The 20897-nt window shown below is 45.0% G+C and overlaps 1 protein-coding gene across 1 annotated transcript in view; it reads right to left on the bottom strand.

Annotated features, from left to right (window-relative positions):
• Positions 1-15178: 15178 nt before the first annotated feature.
• Positions 15179-20897, bottom strand: part of LOC143984188 (keratin, type II cytoskeletal cochleal-like) — a 66883-nt gene continuing 61164 nt past the window's right edge. Inside the window, exons 3-4 of the mRNA XM_077484481.1 lie at positions 15660-15688; positions 15179-15563 (exon numbers count right to left, since the gene is read on the bottom strand). Coding sequence (XP_077340607.1) covers positions 15409-15563; positions 15660-15688 — 184 coding nt within the window. The 3' untranslated portion in view covers positions 15179-15408. The remainder of the gene's footprint in view (positions 15564-15659; positions 15689-20897) is intronic.

Raw genomic sequence — 20897 nt, 5'->3', positions numbered from 1 at the left:
GGTTTTCTTTGGGGTCTCAATCTTACTGCGCCCTTGAAGAACTGCTGGATAAGGGCATGCTTGGCCCACTGAACCCCTGTAAAAGCGGAAATAGCCGAGACTTGAACCCGAAGAGAGCTAACTGATAAGGGTAAGTCCAAGCCTGATTGCAGGAACCCCAACACGTCTTGAACTGTGGGTGAAACATAGGAACTGGTTCTGGAGGACACATAAGAAACGAACTTGGCCCAGATTCGTTCATACACCTTATTAGTGCTTCTTCTCCTTGCACTTAGGAGAGTGGGAATGGCTTCCTTAGGACACCCTAGTGCTTCCAGCCTTCCCCTCTCAAGAACCAGACCTTCAACCGAAGGTGAGCCGGACATGGATGGAGAACCGACCCTTGGGAGAGAAGGTCCCGTCTGGATGGAAGAGGAATCGGGTCCCAAAAGCTGAGGAGGGATAGGAGAGGAAACCAGGGCCTGTTGGGCCAGTACGGGATTATTGCCAATACTTCTACTCCTTCCCATCTGAGTCTCTTCAGGTATTGGAAGATGATTGGCGTTGGAGGGAAGGCATATGCCTTGTGGAATCGCCACTGCTCTGTTAGGGCATCTATCCCGTAGGCCTGCGGATCCTTGAACCTTGAATAGAACCTTGTTAGCTTCTTGTTGAAACGAGAGGCGAATAGGTCCACTTCTGGAGACATCCCCAGGGATAGAACCCACTGAAACACCTCTTCGTGAAGGGTCCACTCGTTGTTGTCCAAGTGGACTCGTGATAGAATGTCCGCTTGGACATTGAGGACTCCGGGTACATAGGCTGCTGTTAGGTTGGCCAGGTTCCTCTGGGCCCAACGCATTATTGGATCCACTTCCTTCAGCAAAGACCGACTTCTGGTGCCCCCTTGCTTCCTCACGTATGCGACCGCAGTCGTATTGTCCAGCCTGAGGACTACGGATGCACCCACTATCAGATGTGGAAACGCCAACAGCGCTAGGAAGGCTGCTCGTAGTTCCAACACATTCGACACTATTCCCCGAGAGGGAAAGTCCCAAATGCCCTGAGCCACTTCCGAAAGACAATGTGCCCCCCAGCCCTTGTTGCTGGCATCTGACGTTACTGAGATCCATTTGATTGGCAGAAGAGAATGACAATTCAGTAGATTCTCCCGACGAAGCCACCAAAGGAGGGAACCTCTCATGGTCTGAGTAACTTCGATGGACTGGGCCTTCTCTCCCGACCATTGACGAAGAAACCCTGCCTGAAAGGGGCGCATCCTCCATTGTGCCCACTTCACCATCGGTATAGTAGACACCATGGTGCCTATGATCTTTAGGCAATGAAGAGCACTGAGACGAGATGAGGAGAGAGCCAGGTGGATCCTGTCCCATACTACTGCACTCTTCTCCTCGGGCAGAGAGATGGTACCTTTTGCCGTATTGAACAGGGCGCCGAGGAACACGAGAGACTGTGTAGGAACCAACTGGCTTTTCTCTAAATTCAGGAGCCAACCGAATTCCTTGAGGGTTGCAATGACTTGATCCCTGTGGCTCAAGAGACAATCCTTGTCCTGAGCGAGAAGAAGCAAATCGTCCAGATAATGATGAATCCGGATCTTTCTGACTCTCAACAAGGCTACAACTGCTAGAAGGACCTTCGAGAAAGTGCGAGGGGAGGTTGACAGACCGAAAGGAAGGCGAGTAAACTGTAAATGAAGCTGGCCAATGGAAAAACAAAGAAACTGTTGGAACTCTGTGGCCACTGGGACGTGAAAATAGGCGTCTTTGAGGTCTATTGAGACAAGCCAGTCCCCTGGCTGCACTGATTGTTGAATCGTGGACAGCGTTTCCATTTTGAACTTTTCCTTTTTTATGCAGCGATTTAGACGCGTCAGGTCTATTACGGGTCTCCATGTACCGTTCTTCTTCTGGACCAGGAAAAGAGGCGAATACATTCCCCTGCCGCGCTGGACATCTGGAACAGGAATAGCGGCGCCTTGATCCAATAAAGATTTTATGTAAGTTAGAAGAATTTGTCTTTTTTCTTCCGACTTTGGAATGGATGTGGGAACACACTTGAGTTTGGGTACACTGCTGAACGTCCACGTGTGTCCGGAGGAAACCGTCTTGACGGTCCAAAAATCCTGGTTCAAGGCTGCCCAAACGTGCCGAAAGTGGAACAAATGTGCTCCTACCCGGACCGCCTGGACGGGCTCGATCTCAAAAGGACTTAGTCGGCTCCTTCTCCCCCATCGAACTGCTTTTCGCAGACTTTTTGAGAGATGTCTGTCTGGACCTCCAAGATCTGGAAAATTCCCGTCCAGGCCTGTAAGTGCGTGCCTCCCTGGCACGATCTTGACCCTGCTTCCTAGGGAACGATCTTCTTTGATTCTGCAGGCGTCTATCCTGGGGAAGAAACCCCGACTTACCCCCAGTGGCTCGAGTTATGGCACTATCCAGCTTATTGCCGAAAAGGGAAGAACCATCAAAAGGAATACCGCACCAAACCTGCTTAGAAGCGGGATCGGCCAGCCAAGGATGGAGCCAAAGGGCACGCTTGGCAGTTACAGATGAGAGCATAACTCGAGCCACCAGACGGATAATGTCGATCGAGGCCTCTCCCAGGAAAGCTGAAGCCAGTCTCAGTTCCTGAATGGGAGAACTCTTGGCCAGATCTTCAGAAACATTCCTGAGTGAACCATCAACGCTATTGGACCAAACTTCCATTGCTCTAGACAGAGCCGCTAAGGCCAGAGCCGGCTTACAGGCCATGCCAGCCGTAAGATAGATCCTCTTTAGGTCAGAATCAATTCTCCTATCCAAAGCGTCCTTAAAAGAGACTGTGTCTTTAAGGGGAGGGGTCACATGTCTGACCAATCGCATTACTGCTGCGTCCACTAGAGGGGAAGACTCCAAGTTCTTAACTTCTTCCTCCTTAAAAGGGTAAAGTCTCTGAATCTTAGATAGAAGAGAATTCTTTTTCTCTACCTTACTCCACTCATCCAAGATCACTTCTCCCAGTTCTGAGAGGAAAGGGAAGCTAATACGCTCTTTCTTCAATTGTTTGAAACATTTTCTTTGTTTTGCCGGAGCCACTACCGGCTCTTCCCAGTTCAGTGTTTCCTTAATGGCTTTGACCAAGGGAGGGAGCAGGGCAAAGTCAAAACCTGAACCAGACTCTTCTTCCTCAGACTCACTCTCTGAGAGGACAGCAGATGGATGGCTAGGCAACGAGGAATCCCAAGTGTCCTGGGCCTGAGCATCCCTCCCCGGAGACCTTGGAGACTCTATGGGAGACAACTGGGGGGCTTCAAACTTCTTAAGACTGTCTTTAACCAATCTTTCCACCATAGACCTTAGCTGTTGGTCAGAGTCACTCCTTTCACCCGTCGCTTTAATATAACAGGCATCACAAAGGGACTTGTCAGCAGGAACCTGCGCGTTGCACCCCCAGCATACACCTTCAGCTACGTGACTTGGGCAAGCTGTTGAAGGGCGGGAAGATTCCCGTCTACGGAGACTGGTTCTCGCAGGAGAATCATGTCGTCTGGACCTGGAAGAGGAATGCCGGCGGTGGGACTTAGACGAGTCACTTCCTCGGTGAGAACTACGTCGTTGAGTAGACCTAGAAGGGCTGAACAGGTAGAAAAAACCAGCAATGTTAGTGGAACATTCCCTAATGTTCCACTGCTTCCCCCCCCCCCCGGCAGGTAACCCCAAAAAAAGTACCTTCTCCGAGAGGGCTGGCCACTAGCAGGCGGTGAGGCATCCAAAGGATCCATCAGGGCTGGAGAAAAAACAGCCTAATTTAAATACAGAAAACAGCTAAGGAGGCAGAGATAAACTGATCCCATAAAAGACACATACCTAACACTGAAGAATCAGAGCTCAGGAATGGTGCTGCAGGCTTCACAAACATCCCAGGAACACTACAAGCTGTTTTCCGTTTTTAAAATTGCCGCCATAATGGCGTCACAAATTTCGTCACTAAAAGGCTAGTGCGCATGCGCGAAGCCCGCATCACGCATGCGCGAACCAAGCCTCGTCCTGTAAGTCTTCAGGGTAAAAAGACACATGTTAGGTCCTATGGAGGAGGACAAAAAATGAACACGGCCTGTGGCAGGGAGCAAAGATTTATGGGAGTGTCGTCCTATAGGGTAATGGAGGCGGGACTAAACCCACACGTAGGCTGCCATGGAGTCTGTCAGGAAAAGTGGTTTTCCCAATAGGAATTTGTTCCGTCTGAAAAATATAGAACATGTTCTCTATCTAAGTCCGTCTGAATTTTCGACATAAAAAGTCCAATGGGGCACACACATGGTTCGGAATATACGATAAAAAGTTCCCATCTGACTTTTTCTGTCAGAAATTCTGACCGTGTGTATGCCACATTAGTAGTCCATCGAGTCTGCACGTTTTTTTTTTTTTTTTTCCGTTACTTTTTTGCCTGAATATAGATCTATGTTTTTTCCAGGCATGTTTAAAGTCATTTACCATTGACTATTTCACTACCTCTGCTGGAAGTTTATTCCAAGCATGAACTACCCTTTCAGTAAAATAATACTTTCTAAAATTAGGTTTGACTTTCCTTCAGTTAGTTTGAGGTCATGTCCCATGTTCTCGATTTTGGTTTCATATAGAAAAAACTGTTCTCCTGAACCTTATTCACCCTCTTAATGTATTTAATGGTTTCAATCATGTCTCCCCTTTCCCTTCTTTTCTCTAGAATGTACATATTAAGTTCCTGAAGTTGCTCTTTATATGTTTTTCCTCCAGAACTTTCACCATTTTTATTACCCATCTCTGGACTCATTCTATTTTATCACTATCTTTCTGTAAGTGAGGTCTCCAGAACTGGACACAGTATTCTAAATGAGGTCTCACTACATAGGGGAATCAGAACCTCCTTCCTCCTGCTGATGATCCCTCTAGTTAAGCATCCTAGAATTGTATTCACTTTCCTCATTGCCTGGTCACACTGTTTTCTCATTTTGCAATCATCTAAAAATATGTCCTCCCAAATCTTTTTTTTCTGTAGTGCTGGCCAACACTATAACCCCAACATTGTACTCTCAATGCATTCCAATGGGAAAATGGATGACAATGGATGATCATCCATTTTCATGTGCTTCCGTTAACATCCGTTTTTTTGAACGGAAGAAAGCCCTATTTTTCACGTCAGAAAAACGGATCGGCTGAAAAAACGGATGTAAACTGACAAATTGTCAGGTTTTTCATCCATTTTTGCAATGGTTGCTATGGGCTACCAGTCACTGTGGGGGGGGGGGGGGGGTTGTGGCAGAGAAAGGCAGGAGAGAAGTATACACAGTGAGGGAGCAGTCCGGCGCTGGCTGTCATTGTCAGCATTTAAATATGTGTCGGCTCTTTTTTTTTTTTCTATTAACAGTGCAGAGCCAGAGCTGTCAAAAACAAAGATATTCCTCAGTGCAGAGAGATAATGAAGAGATACAATGTATCACTCAGTTCTTAGATCAAAGGAATGAACTTCAGTCTATAGACGAGGGCAGTTTAACCAATTAAAGACTAAACCTTTTTATGACACTTGTTGGTTACAAGTTAAAATTAGAAGTTTTGTTCTAAAAAATTACTTAGGACCCCAAAACATTATATTTTTTTAACAGAGACCCTAGGTTGTTGCAATATTTTATGTCACACGGTATTTGCGCAGTGGTCTTTCAAACACAATTTTTTAGGAAAAAATACACTTCCATAAATTAAAAAACTAAACAGTAAAGTTAGCTCAATTTTTTTGTATAATGTTAAAGATGATGTTACACCGCGATAATGATGAGAGAATCGTGAACTTTATTCTAAGCAAAAAAATTGTGATTCTCATTTTATCCAGAATCGTGCAGCTCTAGTGTAAACCAAACATTTTACTCAAGTGGTTAAGTGGATGTAAAGAACTGATGAAAAACTGATATAAACTTTGAAAAAATGTGACTGAACTGATTAAACAAACTATAGACATGTGTGAAAGGAGCCTTACAGTTCTTCTTTAAGATCAAACCACTTCCGGTTCCGGCGCCGCATGGAGTGACTGCTCTCCTCCTCAGCTCCCGCATCCCGACCCCAAAATCGGCTTTAAAATCCTGCTGAGCGGCCGGGCTTCCGTCGAAACACCCCCCGGACTCACCCCTCATAGCCATGGACCGGTTCCTGGAAAAAACCGGCGTGCGAGCGCCTACGACGTCCCCCCGCGACCGCGGCGCGGCCGCAAATCGAGGCCCCGGCTTCGGCCTACTCGACTCCCTTCTCCTCACAGCGCGCCGTGGACATGGAGGTGAGCTGTGACACTGCTTCTCCCCCCTCTCTACAATCACTGCCAGCATCTCCAGCCCCTCCACTACAGGGCAGTCTTTCCACGCAGCCTGCAGGGGACTCCACCACAGAGCGCATTGCCCAGGCCGTGGCCGCTCTATTATCCCCCATGATAACGGCATCTGTGGAAAAAGCTGTAAATGCAGGCATGCAGCAGCTCAAGGCCCAAATAGGCGAACACCACACCAGATTAAATGACCTGGAACACCGTCTGTCAGATATAGAAGAGGATCTCTACCAGGCCCAAGCCACGGAACGCTCCCAGGACAGAACGAATCAATATGTTCTACAGAAACTTGATGACCTGGAAAATAGGGCCAGACGGAGCAATCTGCGATTCGTAGGGATCCCCGAGTCACTACAATCCTCTGAGCTATCTGACTTCTGCGCAGTGCGCATCCCAGAAGCCCTGGGCCTTCCAGGCCCTTGCACGGTCGAACGCGCCCATCGTATGGGTCAACCTGCACCAGAACGCAAATCCCCTAGACCCATAATCGCAAAGTACCTCAACTACTCTGACAAGGCCCTGATCCTGCAGAAGTTCAGGCAAACGCGCTCTCTCCAAGTGGATGGGATCAAGGTCCTAATCTTTGCCGACTACTCCATTGAGGTCTCCAAGAAAAGGAAAGCATTCCAGCAGGTGTGCTCGGAACTCTTCAAAATGCAACTTAAGTTCTCCCTAGCTTTCCCGGCTATCCTTCGCCTGAAGGCCCCAAACGGTGACCAACTATCTTTCCAAGACCCCTCTGAAGCTGAGGCATTTCTCCGCTCTCTGCACCAGGGTGCGCACCCTCACACCCCTTCCAAATCCTCATCGCTCAATCGCTCCCTGGACCAAAGGAGCCCCCGGAAGGACTCACCCAAACGCTTCAGGCCTTCTGCCCCAGATACCCACCATCGGGGTACCCCTCGTTGATGACATATTGATCCCCTTGGATCCTCCTCTCCTCACCTCACCGGTGACCCTCCCGCCAGGACTACCAGCCTGACTTGTCTTTGTGAGTTACTATGTTGTTTTTTTTATACTCTCGTTCAGGCCTGGTCACTGTCTAGCCTGTTGTTCCTTGGTTATATTGGCCTTAAGCTCTGCTCTCATCTAGCAGACGCACCATCGGTGCTATTGACCGCCTCTATTTTGTTTGGCATCCTGGCCTAGGTTTTCAGGAATCCCTGCTGCCCTCGCTGCTCTTTCTTTTTGCGGCCATCTAATATTTTTATAATACTATATTTTTTATAATTGTGTATCCTGCCTTTTTCTTTTTCTGTATTTTATACACTGTATACACTGATACTTTCTAGTTTATACTTTTATATGATATACCTGTGGATAATTCCACTCTTGGGTCCTCTTACTGTACTGTTTCAAGTTAACGTGGGTCTGATACTTCAATTCACGTGTCTATTTAAACTGTGTTGTACTCCTCCTGGACTCACTGTGCATGTCTACTGCCTCAACATGACACGCGCCCTTTTTGGCTCTTGGTTCAATGGCCGCACCCTTGTTCATGTTCAGGCCCACCGCCCGGACGCTCTTGCCCTACACCTCTGGGTTGTGCACTGGGAGCTGGCCTACACAGTGACTCCATGCGGAAAAAAGCGAAGTTCGCTCCAGTGTTTATGTTTTTGTATGTGTTTAATTTTTCTCCCCACCTTCCCTGCCCCCTCCCCCCACCTTCCTTCAGAGACAGAGTCTCCTTTCTGATCATCCTACTTCACATGTCCCACGGCCCTACCGGGTCCCTCTTATTTAAGCAAAGGCTTCTACTGCCCTGCCCACCGGCTGGCGACAAATCTCTAAATTCGGCCCATTTCCTCTCCTCGACACCCCTGACGTGAGAATAGTCTCATGGAATGTGAAAGGCCTCAGATCTCCTAATAAGAGAATGAAAGTCCTCCGGCACCTAAAAAGAAAAAGATAAACAGATATCGCCCTATTGCAGGAAACACACTTATCCGCTCCAGATTTTCATCGCATGAGGAAAATCTGGGTCGGCAAAGTCCTAGGCTCCGACGCCGTTAGTCGTAAAGCGGGTGTTCTCATACTGATCCACAAAAACCTCCCGTGCGAGGTATTGTCCACGCACTCAGACTCACAGGGAAGGCTCCTCTCGCTGCACGCCCGCCTGGGGACCAAAGAACTAGTGATCACTAACGTTTATGCTCCCAATAACCCTAGCAAGTCCTTCTATAGTGACCTGACCTCATGGCTACTCCAGACCACCCAGACTCCCCATTTAGTTGGCGGTGACTTTAATGACATCTTACATCATGCGGACGACAGATCCCCTCCCCCACGCCGCAGGGAGACAAATGTTTCTTCTACTCCTTCCCACTTTGCATCCACCATGGAATCTCTCCATCTTCGTGACCTATGGCGCTTATCCCACCCAGCAGACAGGGAATATACCTTTTACTCACACCCACATAATATGTTCTCGAGAATCGACTATTTTTTTGGCTCTGACGATCTCATACCTAATTTGACTGAAGCTGAAGTGCTTGATATAGCTATCTCTGACCATGCCCCGATCTCTGTTAGTCTTGACAATCTGGATCTCCCACCTCACCCAAGACTGTGGCGCTTCCCCTCGTATCTCCATGACAACCCTGACTTTCAACATTTTATGGCGAACTCCCCGAACCTCTTCTGGGATGCCGGTAAGGCATTCCTCAGAGGCCAGATCATTTCCTATGCGTCCTCCTTTAAGAGGAATGCACTGTCTCACTACAAACGGGCCAGTGCGCGACTACATCTAGCCCAAAGGTCCCTCTCCACTAACAATTCCCTTGTCAATAGAACCGAGTGGCAGGCGGCCAAGAAAAGTTTAGACACTTGGGCAGATACTCTCGAACAAACTAAAAGATCCCAACTCGATGCAACGCTACACAAGTTTGGCAACAAGGCGGGCAAGCTCCTAGCGAGGCTGTGCAAGGGCCCATTCCACCCGACACACATCACTTCCCCCTACAATCTACCCCACAAGCTATTAACAAGGCGATGTTAAACTATTATACGGCCCTCTACGCCCCAGACCCCATAGATAATACCACGGCTCGTTCCTTCCTCGATAGCGTGTTGTTATCTAAAGTTACCCCTGAGCAACTAGAAGCTCTCAATGCCCCCATCTCCCTTGATGAAGTTTCCTCCACGATCCGCAAACTAACCCCGTCCAAAGCACCAGGCCCCGACGGGTTTACCAGTGAATTCTACAAAACCCTCTCCTCCATTACAGAACCCACTCTCCTGAAGGTGTACAATGGCATCTGGTCTGGTGGTTCATATCTCCCTTCTGGAAACCAGGCCGTTATAAAACTCCTTTCCAAAAAAGGGAAAGACCCGCTTGACCCAGGCTCATATAGGCCGATTTCCCTTCTCAATCTGGATGTCAAAATCCTGTCCAAAATCATAGCCACGAGACTAGCTGCCATTATACCCTCCCTTATTCATCCTGCCCAATCTGGCTTTGTGAAAGGCAGAACTGCAACCTTGAATATACGTAAAGTTATGCTCGCTCTGGAACATGCTAAAAATAATCCGGATGGGGATTTTGCCATTATAACTTTAGACGCAGAGAAAGCCTTCGACAATGTCAGTTTTGACTGGCTCTTTATGACTTTATCTGAAATGGGCTTCTCGGGGCACTTCTGCCATCTCATCAAAGCCATGTACTCCTCCCCAGCAGCTAAATTAGTCGCGGCTGGAGTGCTCTCAGACGAATTCCGCCTGCATAAAGGCACTCGCCAGGGCTGCCCACTCTCACCGCTCCTCTTTAATATCGCCCTAGAACCTCTATCCAGATATCTGTCCCAATCGGCCCCTCTCCACGGTATTCGCATTGGCCAACATGACCTGCGCACCTCCCTTTTTGCTGATGATGTGCTCATCTTCTCGTCGGATCCCGTTTCTGACATGCCCATTATTAAAGAGGTCTTTGACATCTTTAGATCATGCTCAGGACTGCGTATAAACTATGGTAAAAGCGAAATTATCCCGATAGGGTCCTCTCGCAAACCCCCCTGGACACAACATTCCATCTTTTCCATCGCCAACTCATATATCACCTATCTAGGCATTAAAATTGGAAAATTACCTTCCTCCCTTTACCACCTCAACTACCCCCCTCTGATCACGAAAATCTCTCAAGAAATGGTGAACTGGATGGATCTGCCTCTCTCGCTTCTGGGAAGATGCCACCTGCTGAAAATGGTTAGCTTTGCCAGGCTACTGTACCCGCTCCAAACCATTCCTCTGCTCCTCCTTCACAAGGACGTTAAAATTCTGGAATCGGCTTTTTCTTCCTTTATATGGAAGGGCAAACGCCCACGTATAGCCTTAAAAAAGTTGCATCTTCCCAGACGCGAGGGGGGTATCAGCCTGCCTAATGTAAGACTGTATAATCTGTCATGTCTGTTACGAACTAGTCTGGACTGGATCTCTCAATCCTCCAGATACTCCAACTACTCCTTGGAAGCTGTCATGGTCTCCCCACTCTCATTGACAGCTCTCCTCCACTGCAGGTGGAAGTCAGTACCGTCTCTGTTTCAACATAACCTCCTACTCAGAGACACTGCCATAGCTTGGAGGGAAACCAGGAAATGCCTCAAGCTCCCCCCTTTTGTCTCCAGACACCTTCCGATACAGGGGAACCCCACTTTCTCCCCTGGCCTACTCCACAAGACATTCCACATCTGGAAAGAGAGGGGCATCACCAGTTTTGCTGCACTCTGCGATCTTGAATCTGGGCGCCCTATGCCCTTTTCCCTTCTAGCGGACAGGTTCTCCCTCCCGTCAGCTCACGCTTTCCACTACAGGCAATGTGTCAGTTACTTGAAGGATGTCTGCAGTGATGAACGTAAACGTTTCCCCCTAACCTTTCTGGACCGCCTGCTCAAAGACGATACTTATAAAATTTCAGACATCTACACACCGTTACTCCAGCAGGTAGCTCCTCAATTGACATCCTCATCAGTCGCCAACTGGAAGAAAGACTTCCCTGACCCGGATATAGTAGAAAAAATCCTGCAAGGACTTAACAAAGTTTACCGCCTAACCCCCAACGAGCTCTGGAGAGAAACGCAACTAAAAATTGCCCACAGGGCATACCTTCCCTTCCTTCCGTCCAACTCCGGTCAGGAAAGCACCAAGTGTCCCCTATGTCTCCAGAACAGGCCCTCGCTGGCACACCGTTTCTGGTCCTGTTCCTTCATCTCATCCTTCTGGGATCGGATCCTCTCCTACATCTTTAAAGTTACCCTGCTGAAACTGCCAAAGGACCCCCTTCTTCTCATCTTTGGATACTGGGACCCTCTCCTGCTTCCATGGTCTTCCATCAACAACCGAGTGCCCCTAAGCGGCACACCGTACAAACCCTCCCATGTGGACTGGTCTCTGCTGTGCCTACTCCTTGCCAGGAAATCCATTCTAAAGAGCTGGACTTCATCTCTTCCCCCCTCCGTCGCCCAGACACAGAAGGAACTCCTTTCACTCCTGTACAAAGATCGTTACAACGCAAACTTCAGGGACGAAAAAGCGAAGTCTCGTTTCTACGCGCGATGGCTTCCCTTCATATCTGACACTCTCCCTCCGGTGGACATCATCAACTTGGACCACTTCACCTTCTCCTATTACGACACTCGACTACCAATCTCGGGGTCGGTTCCCCCCCCAATCTAATATTTGAGCCACGCTCAGGAACCTACTGACCTCCGGGACTACCCTTTGGAACCCTCCTACCTTAGGGACTCTACATGAAAACCTTGTGTTCCCTTCCCCCCCTCTTTTCACCCTTTTATTTTCCTTTATGTATGTCTTCCCCTCTTCCCCTCCCCTCCTCTCTTTTTATTATTTCTTTTTTTCTACATCCAATCTAATACTCCTGATCCTATGATCCGTTGTTTTTCTTATTCATGGGAAATGACATTATCCTGTTATATGTACATATATTACTTTTCCAACTATTTCTTACGCAAGGTCCATCCAGTCGCCGTCAGTTGTTGCCTTGTTTTACTAATTTTCACTGCCTTTCTCTCGGTTTAAGTATTTCAGTTTATGGTCTTAGTTCATTACGATAAAGATACAATCTGCTCCCATTTTTTATACACCTCATCTGCGATGATGGTTCCGCAATATCGTACTTGTTACTATTGCATCTGTATTTGTGTCTTTATTTATTTCTCAATAAATACTCTTTAAAAAAAAAAAAGATCAAACCAAACACATTAGTGATTACTAGAACCCAAGTTTTCTCCCACCTCAACATCAGACAGTTTTTCTCTATTTGTCAGTCCTAGGCCTAGAATATGATCAGCTCGGGTTGGGCTTTTTACTTACTGTTTTAGAGAAACCCTATTCAGTGCATCCATTATATCCCAGCTCATGCTTATAATAGCAGTTTGAGAATTCCAGTTAATGTAAGGATTTACCTCATCAATCAACAAGTTATCATAATCTGCAGTCTATCCTGGGGGGGTCTCTATACCAGTGCTGGGAAAAGGTTATCTAGAGCCCAGGGCGAACATGCCAAATGCCAAGATGTATGCGCATTAGGTGTCGGCAAAAATCCCCTCCCCCTCCAAAAAAATTAGTGCTAATCTGCATGCTTAGCTCAAATATGCTCCAGCACACCCCCCTCCCCCCAAAAAATACCCCTTTCCTAGCACAAATCCTTTAAACCTCGAGTTTTCCCTCTGAGCACAAATTCTCTCCCCCCACTCCAAATCTCCCCTTCCAGCACAAATGTCCCTCCCCCAATTCCCCATCCTAGCAAAAATGTCACCCCCCAAATTTCCCCTCATAGCACAAATGCCCCCAATCATCCCTCCTCGCATAAATGACCCCCCCCCCCATTATATTACCTTTTCTAGCACAAATCCCCCAAATCTTCCACCCTAGCACAAATTCTCCTCCTCCATTTCCCCTGTCAACACAAATCCCCTTCCTTCATCTCACCACTCCTGACACACCTCTCCAAATTTCCCCTCCTAGAACGAGTCTTACCTCATGCCCCCCCCCCCCAATTCCCCCTCCCAACACAAATTCCCCCCAATCTCCTTGTGGTGCCTCCTGAACCTCACATGATACGGCAGTGCTCTGGGCAGCCACCCCTCCTGCCCTTCCCTTGTCCCGGCCATGCGGTATACTACACCAGTTCTAAGGGAGGATCCCTGTCTGGTTGGAAGGCAGACGCAGAGAAGTTGAGTATTTCATTCATTTTTTTCATTAATGTTATGCTATTTTTTACATATATGGCAACTCCACAAAGCTTGTTGCCTAAACTAGAGCATTAGTAAGATCCCAGAAGATGCAGTAAGTCCCATAAGATGTATAGGATCTCTTAGTGCATGAAAGTCATTGATGATAAAATCTTTACATTTTTCCATATCCAAGGTTGCCACATGTGGTTTATTCCAATTGTTATAAATGACTCTCATTGTTAAATTCCAGGCAAAAGGATTTAGATATGTTATAAACTTACAAATGTTAATATTATCCCAAGGGCAGAAATTCAGACCTATCTGCAAGACCTTTGTCTTCTCTAAGGCCGCGTACACACGCGCGGACTGTTCGCCCAACTTTGTCCGCTGAACAGTGTTTGGGCGGACAGTCCGCTCGTGTGTGGGCTTTCAGCGGACAGTTTCAGCGGACAGTTTGACGAACAAGGTTTTACGGAATTTCCGAAAAACTGTCCGCTGAAACCTTGTTTCAGCGGACAGTCCCCGCGTGTGTAGGCTTGTTCGTCAAACAAAGTTCCGCGCATGCTCAGAAAGGATTTACACGCCGAAAGTTATAATGCAGTGTATAGGACGTCGTATTTTTCGTCCCGTCGTACGTGCCGTTCACGTCATCGCGCACGGTTTCAGCAAACTGTTCGTTCGTCGTGTGTGGCCATGTCCGTCCATGCTAATTTTGAGCGGACTGTTTGCCGAAACTGTTGGACGGACAAAGTTGGGCGAACAGTCCGCGCGTGTGTACGCGGCCTAAAGAGAGTACATAAAGATTATGAGTTACTTATTAAGCCCCATTTCACACTATAACCCACATGTGAATTACACAGAGATTGCAATGCATTCCTGTGCAAGCCACATGTGATTCAGTGTGGTGCAATTTGAGCCCATTCATTTTGAAGTGCAGGCACCTTTTTTTGGCACTGCACCACAACTGCATCACATGGTCGTTTTGTAACATGTGATTCAGTTCAGGCAAACCACACTGCAATTGCAATCCTTTTGTTGTTAACTTTGTATTGACACCCGCAGTAAATCGCAAACACAGTGAGATTGCAATACGGTGTGGGAAATGTGCAGGGATTGCCAACCATTGAATGCCCATATCCCCAATTTCCAATTCTTATTTTTCTTCCCTACCCATTCCATTAATCCTCCCCTTTCCTCTATACCTCTAAATTATTTCATCTCTCTCGCTCTCTTCTAATCCCTTTTAGCTCTCTAGTTGTCCCATTTTCCTTGTTTTGTGCCCCTCAGTTTGGTTAAAATATGGACCAAATGCATACTGCAGTGGAAGATATTTGTTGAACTATATGTCATTATTGGATATATTACTCTTATATTTTGTACTGTCTGTTGCAAACTTTTTTATCAACAGAAAATGTTTAATAAGAAAAATAAAATCTACAATGCACAAATCTGTAAACAGCAGTTTATTAGGGAATAGGATAAGGTAACAGTGTTTGGCCTGTGTTGGCCGGCTTTGAGTTTGTATCAATGGGAAAATGCAACTTGCTTTTAGATACTTTCTGTTTGAATTTGACATCAGCTTAAGACATTTCTAGGATCTTTCAGAATACATTGACATGTACAATTGATCAGAAGTTGACCTCCGTCCAACCTACTTTTTATATTTACTTTTTACTTCTCCTTCTAAACTACATCAACCTGCTTCAAGCTGCTTTTGGATTCCCATTGACTTGACAAAGGCCCTTGCTGTATTTATGGCTATACAAAAATGGAGCCGTTAACTGTGAATATACATGGAAGCAGATACACAATACAGCAGAATGGAATAACAGGTTAGCAGCAATAAAAGCATTGTTGAGAGGGAATATGACATATCTATATTCCCATTCTATCAGTGGTGCTCATGGCAGGAATGGCGCTTGCTTGTGTAAACATGCCCATGGCTTTTTCCACTGCCAGAACTGAATCCACCTTTAAGATGATGATGTCCCCCAACTGACATTCCTCCTGAATGGTGTTTTCCCCCATGCCTGGTGTGCAGTATAGCTAAATAAAAAAATAAAAAGAAAAGAAAATAACAGACAGTTAAAGCATTGTTCCTAGGAATTACAACTGTCAGCAAAGATTAGTATGTTTACTTACCGATATTTACATTACCATCTGAAGACAATCTGAAATAAAATATCAAAATGTATGTTGAAACATATATTGCAAAGTATGGTTATTATTTCACTTTATATGGGTTATTCTGGGGGGGGGGGTTTCAGCAAAGCTGCATAAGTAATGTGTAATTGTAGTCTTTTCTGGTATTTACTACCTCCAAAAAGGATTACTGTAGTCCGTCTGACAATATCTTTATCTCGCTTTCTTCTAAAAGGTTGGTTGGCATGGCAAAGTCTTTGTTCATACATTATATAGGAGGAGCATCTATCTCTTGAGGAATACCAATAGGAATACTACTCACAATGCGGATGCACTTTAAATCCCAGTGCACACTGTAATATTACTTTAAAAATACATGAGGATGTCTCCTAAGTGCCTGGAGATCAGCATTGGCTTACTTTGCAAATTCCGGTCTGGTTTAATGACACCACATCCACCTGCGACTTTCTCAGGGGTATTAGGCTTCTGATACCCTTGAGAAATTCATGGTTGGATGTGATGTCATTATACCAGATATTACAGTGTGCTCTGGGATTTAAAGTGCGCCAGCATTGAGGGTAGTATTCCTATTGTTTTTTTTACTGGACTAAAGTTTTGAAAAGGTGAAGAACTATAGTGTTTTTTTTGTTTTTTAAAGTTTTTGAGCAGAGGAGCCATTCTTGCATGTTGATTTAGGGTCATTGTAATAATATATACTGAAAATTGTATCTGAGGTGTAGGAGAAGGCAGCAAATAATATCATCAAGTTTGTGGAAAAAGAAAAATGAACAACATTTGGTAAAGTTTAGCTATAAGCATGGAGGAGTTCCTGTGGGACTTTAATGTTCTATTTGGAAGTGCACATTTTAATATGATGATTTTAAAAGATTCACAGTGTTATGTACAAGAAAATATTGAACTGCACCAATTTATAAATATAACTACTGACCACACACATTTTAACCACACACAACATTTTTAACATGCCATCAAAAAAATGGTGTTTAGCAAAAATTTTTGCTAAACAAATTAAAAAAAACAAAAATTAGAAAAAAATAAAATAATTTCTTAGTTTCTGTTCTAAAATGTTGTTTTCTCCTTCACTGATGGGCACGGATGAGGCTGCACTAATGGGAACTGATGCAGTACTGATGGGCACTGATAAGGTGGCACTGATATGTAGAATTGATGGGCATTGATCGGCGGCACTGATATGCAGCACTGATGGGCACTGAGAGGCGGCACTGATAGGTGGCAATGATAGATGGCACTGGATAGGCAGCACCAGTGAGGAGCTACTGACAGGCACTAACGATTGGCATCTGAAGGGCACTGACAGGCATTACTAATGGGGCACTGATTGGCTCAATAAGCACTGATTGGCACTTCCATGGGCACTAAATATAAAATCTGCGCTTTGTAAAAAATAAATATAAAATCTGTGCTTGGTAAAAAATTTATTAAAAAAACAGCAGCTGAACACAATAACCCAGATACTAGGCCCAAATAACAAAAATTTGAAAAACAGTGCAGCGCTTGCTATTACATAAATTAAACATGTAACTAAATACAATGAAGTGATCTTTCATGAAAAAAACCTTAGTGTTAATGATTCCAGAAACTGAACATCAGTGAAGGAAAATATTGTACATCAGTGAAGAAAGGTATTGTGCAAAAAGTTAATTTGCAAAAAAAGTTGTTTGGTTGTGAACCAAAAAAGTGTTTTTCTAAAAAAATATATATATATAAATGCCAAAAAAGTGTGTTTATCAAAATTGCTTCTAAAAAAACAAAAGAAACGAAAACAGAAAAAATTATAAAACAAAACAGAGAAAATCAAATCAAAAGAGAAAGTCCTCTCCCTTGAGTATACGAAAGTGACTTTTCAAAGTCCCATACAGGTGAAGATAATTATTGGTTGAGTGAAATAACAGTGAACACAAATGAAGTTGATCCCATGTAACTCCGGTGAGAGTGCTTGACCACGTAAAATCATTTACTACAGCAACTTAAGTAAGTAATGCAGGCTTACCAGAACATCTATTAATGTGCGCAGATACGAATTCCCAAACGATTTGGATCGGTCAAGGTCGCTCCTCAGACACTCCACATTAACTCGGACGACTCAAATCCTCTTTCCGGACGGGAAGGTAAAACACAACCCACACCTTCGGGTGTTCCGAGATCGTAGTCCGTTCCGGTCAGTTCGAAAGCCTCAAGGTGTCGTATCACCGAATGGATGAAAAAAATAAAGTACGCCCAATCGTGTGATATAGTTTCAAACACGTGGAATTTATTTCTCAACCAAGTACAAGTTGGAAACTACGAATGACTCAGTCGAGTCACATAAAAATAATCGTAACATAAAAAAAGAACAGTTTTGCTAGCAAAAGTATATAAACGAGCGAATAAATAAAAATAGCACGAGGTGTAAGCGTATCTACCCGACGATCGTTTCGTCACAGATTGACGTCATCAGGGGTACGCCCACACCCTCGTGCTGAAGCCTTTTATATCCTATGGGTAAGGTAGGGAGCCCTGCCATAGGTGCAGACAAAAAACGTCCGTTCATGATCAAATTAACCACCGAACGACCAGTTTATTCGAACAAGTTCCCATCAATTGGGAAAGATGACAAAGGTACTGAAAGTGATAGGGTGTCCCCCAACCAACCAATAAATTCCAGCACGGTCTATGACCAATTTGTTCGAATAAGGTTGGAGTTCCCTCATGAAGTTTAGTAATAAAACTTATATCAAACATTAAAAATAACTCTTAGACAGTGCAAACATTCGATGCAAGTCCAAATCCCCCCCTTAATTCCAATGGCCACATACACTGATGGTGACCTGTACCACACAATTTGACCACATATGTGTCCAAAAGATAGGTGGCAGGTTCAAAAAATGAACAAAGCTAGTGAGTGCGTGTGGTTTAGAAACAACCCTCCACAAAATCATAAAGATATGCAGATATGATGTTGTAATGGGGCCTAACCAGCATTGACTACCCACCATTACCCACAGTCAATTCAAGAAACTTCATAGGTAAAATATGTGTACTAAGTTTAAAAAACATACCATTTTTTCTTATTTTATAAAAGAAATGTATAAATGATATAACAGAAGTTATACAAAAATACACAGACGATAATATCATAGTTAGTCCTCAGGGCATAAACAGCCTATATTAACTACAAACTAGACTAGGGGGGGGGGGGCATCAACCATTGTTGATGAAGCAGTTGATGTCCCATTCAATATTGAGTCCCCCAGGAATATGTGTACCTAATTTGTGTATCCAATTTGTTTCTGCTCTTGAGATAGTGCGCTTAGCATTGCTGCCGCGCCAATGCGGAATATATTTCTCTATAGCTAGAAAAGTGGTGCCTCTTGGATCACGGTTATGTTTTAAATCATAGTGTTTACTAACATTGTGTTTATCAAAACCTTTGCAGATGTTGGTTATATGCTCCCCTAGGCGCACATGTAACATGCGTACTGTGCGACCCACATATTCTAGACCACATGGACACCTAAGCAGGTACACAACACACTTAGTGGTGCATGTGATAAAAGTTCGAATAGGGTAAGTGAGTCTCGTCCCCTCCGAGGTGAAATCAGTGAATCTCCTACCCCGTAATACATTCAGCTTGCAGGCTCTACATTTCCCACAAGGGAAAAAGCCTTTCAAATCTCCAAAGAATGTTGGTCTAGTCGGGGATCCGGGACATTTGGAGCAATCATATTTCTCAAGCTGGGGGCACCCCTAAAGATCACATTTGGTCTGTCGGGTAGCTCAGGACCCAAGATGCGATCATTTTTAATAACTGACCAGTGTTTCCGTAAGATTCTTTTAACGGCCCAATGTTGGCTCGAAAAAGTTGTAATTAAAGATACCCCATGGTTGTCTGTGTTACCAGTCCTAGGTTGTTTGTCGACTAACAATGATTGGCGATCTCTACTGTTAACCTCCGTTATGATGGAATCAAGAGATTCACTATTGTAGCCCTTAGCCAGGAATCTCTTCTTTAAAATTAGTGCCTCCCTAAGGAAGTCATCATTAAAAGTACAATTGCGCTTAAGGCGCAGAAACTGGCCTTTAGGGACAGCTGACAGCCAAGATTTATGATGACAGGAATCCAGTGGGATATAGCTATTCCTATCCGTTTTCTTAAAAAACATTGTAGTAATTATATTGTTGTCCCTGATGGAGATATTCAAATCCAAAAATTGGATGTTGGTGGGACTCAGAACATGACTGAGAACTATCCCACGGTCATTATTGTTCAGATGGGACAGAAAAAGTTCTGCTGATAAACTGTCCCCATCCCAGATGAACAGAATATCGTCGATGAACCTTTTCCAGGTCACCAATTCAGGAGGTTTGTTACTCAAGACAATATCCTCCTCCCATTTTGCCATGAAGAGGTTGGCCATACTGGGAGCAAATTTAGCTCCCATGGCCACCCCCTTCACTTGCAAAAAATGGGTCCCGTCATGCCAAAAATGGTAATGCGTCATGGCGAAAAAAAGTAGTTCTAAAATATAATTACGCTGAGTCACCGAAATACTCCCATCTTGGGCTAAAAAATGATGTACTGCATCATAGCCCAACTGATGGGAAATTGCGGTATACAGCGAAGCTACATCCGCGGTGATCAGCAGATAAGTAGGTTTCCATTCAACCAATTGTAAAGTATTGATGACATGCTTAGTGTCCCTCAAGAAGGATGGGGTGCCCACCACCAGTGGTTGTAGATATCTGTCAATATATTTCCCTATGCGGGAAGTTACAGAATCAATTCCACTGATGATGGGCCGCCCTGGTGGATTCTCCAAAGACTTGTGTATCTTCGGTAAAGAATACATGACCGGCAGGCGTGGCGCCAAAGGTACCAAAAAATCTCTCTCTTTTTTGTTCAGAATGCCCATATTGAACCCTTTATCGACCAACTCTCTTAGTTCACCTTTAAACCTAATAGTAGGGTCTGTAAGTAGTGGGGAGTAGGTCTCGGAGTCTGACAAAATCCTAGTCCTCTCATTGGAGTACATAGTTTTATCAAGTATTACTATTGCACCTCCTTTGTCAGCCGACCGAACTACTATATCCTTCCTATTCAGCAATGAGTCTAGTCCGATCTTAAATTCCCGTGTTGGTTGGGCTGGTCTCAACCTCAAATCGTTGAGATCTTTTAGTAACAGATCGCGAAAATTTTTTATGTTGGGTGCTGTATTG

The sequence above is a fragment of the Lithobates pipiens genome, unplaced genomic scaffold (assembly GCF_037356315.1).
Source record: "Lithobates pipiens isolate NorthernLeopardFrog02 unplaced genomic scaffold, aLitPip1_a1.2 Scaffold_16, whole genome shotgun sequence".
In the NCBI taxonomy this organism is placed as follows: Eukaryota; Metazoa; Chordata; class Amphibia; order Anura; family Ranidae; genus Lithobates; species Lithobates pipiens.
Note: the sequence above shows the minus strand (reverse complement) of the source record. Positions and strands in the feature narration are given on the sequence as shown.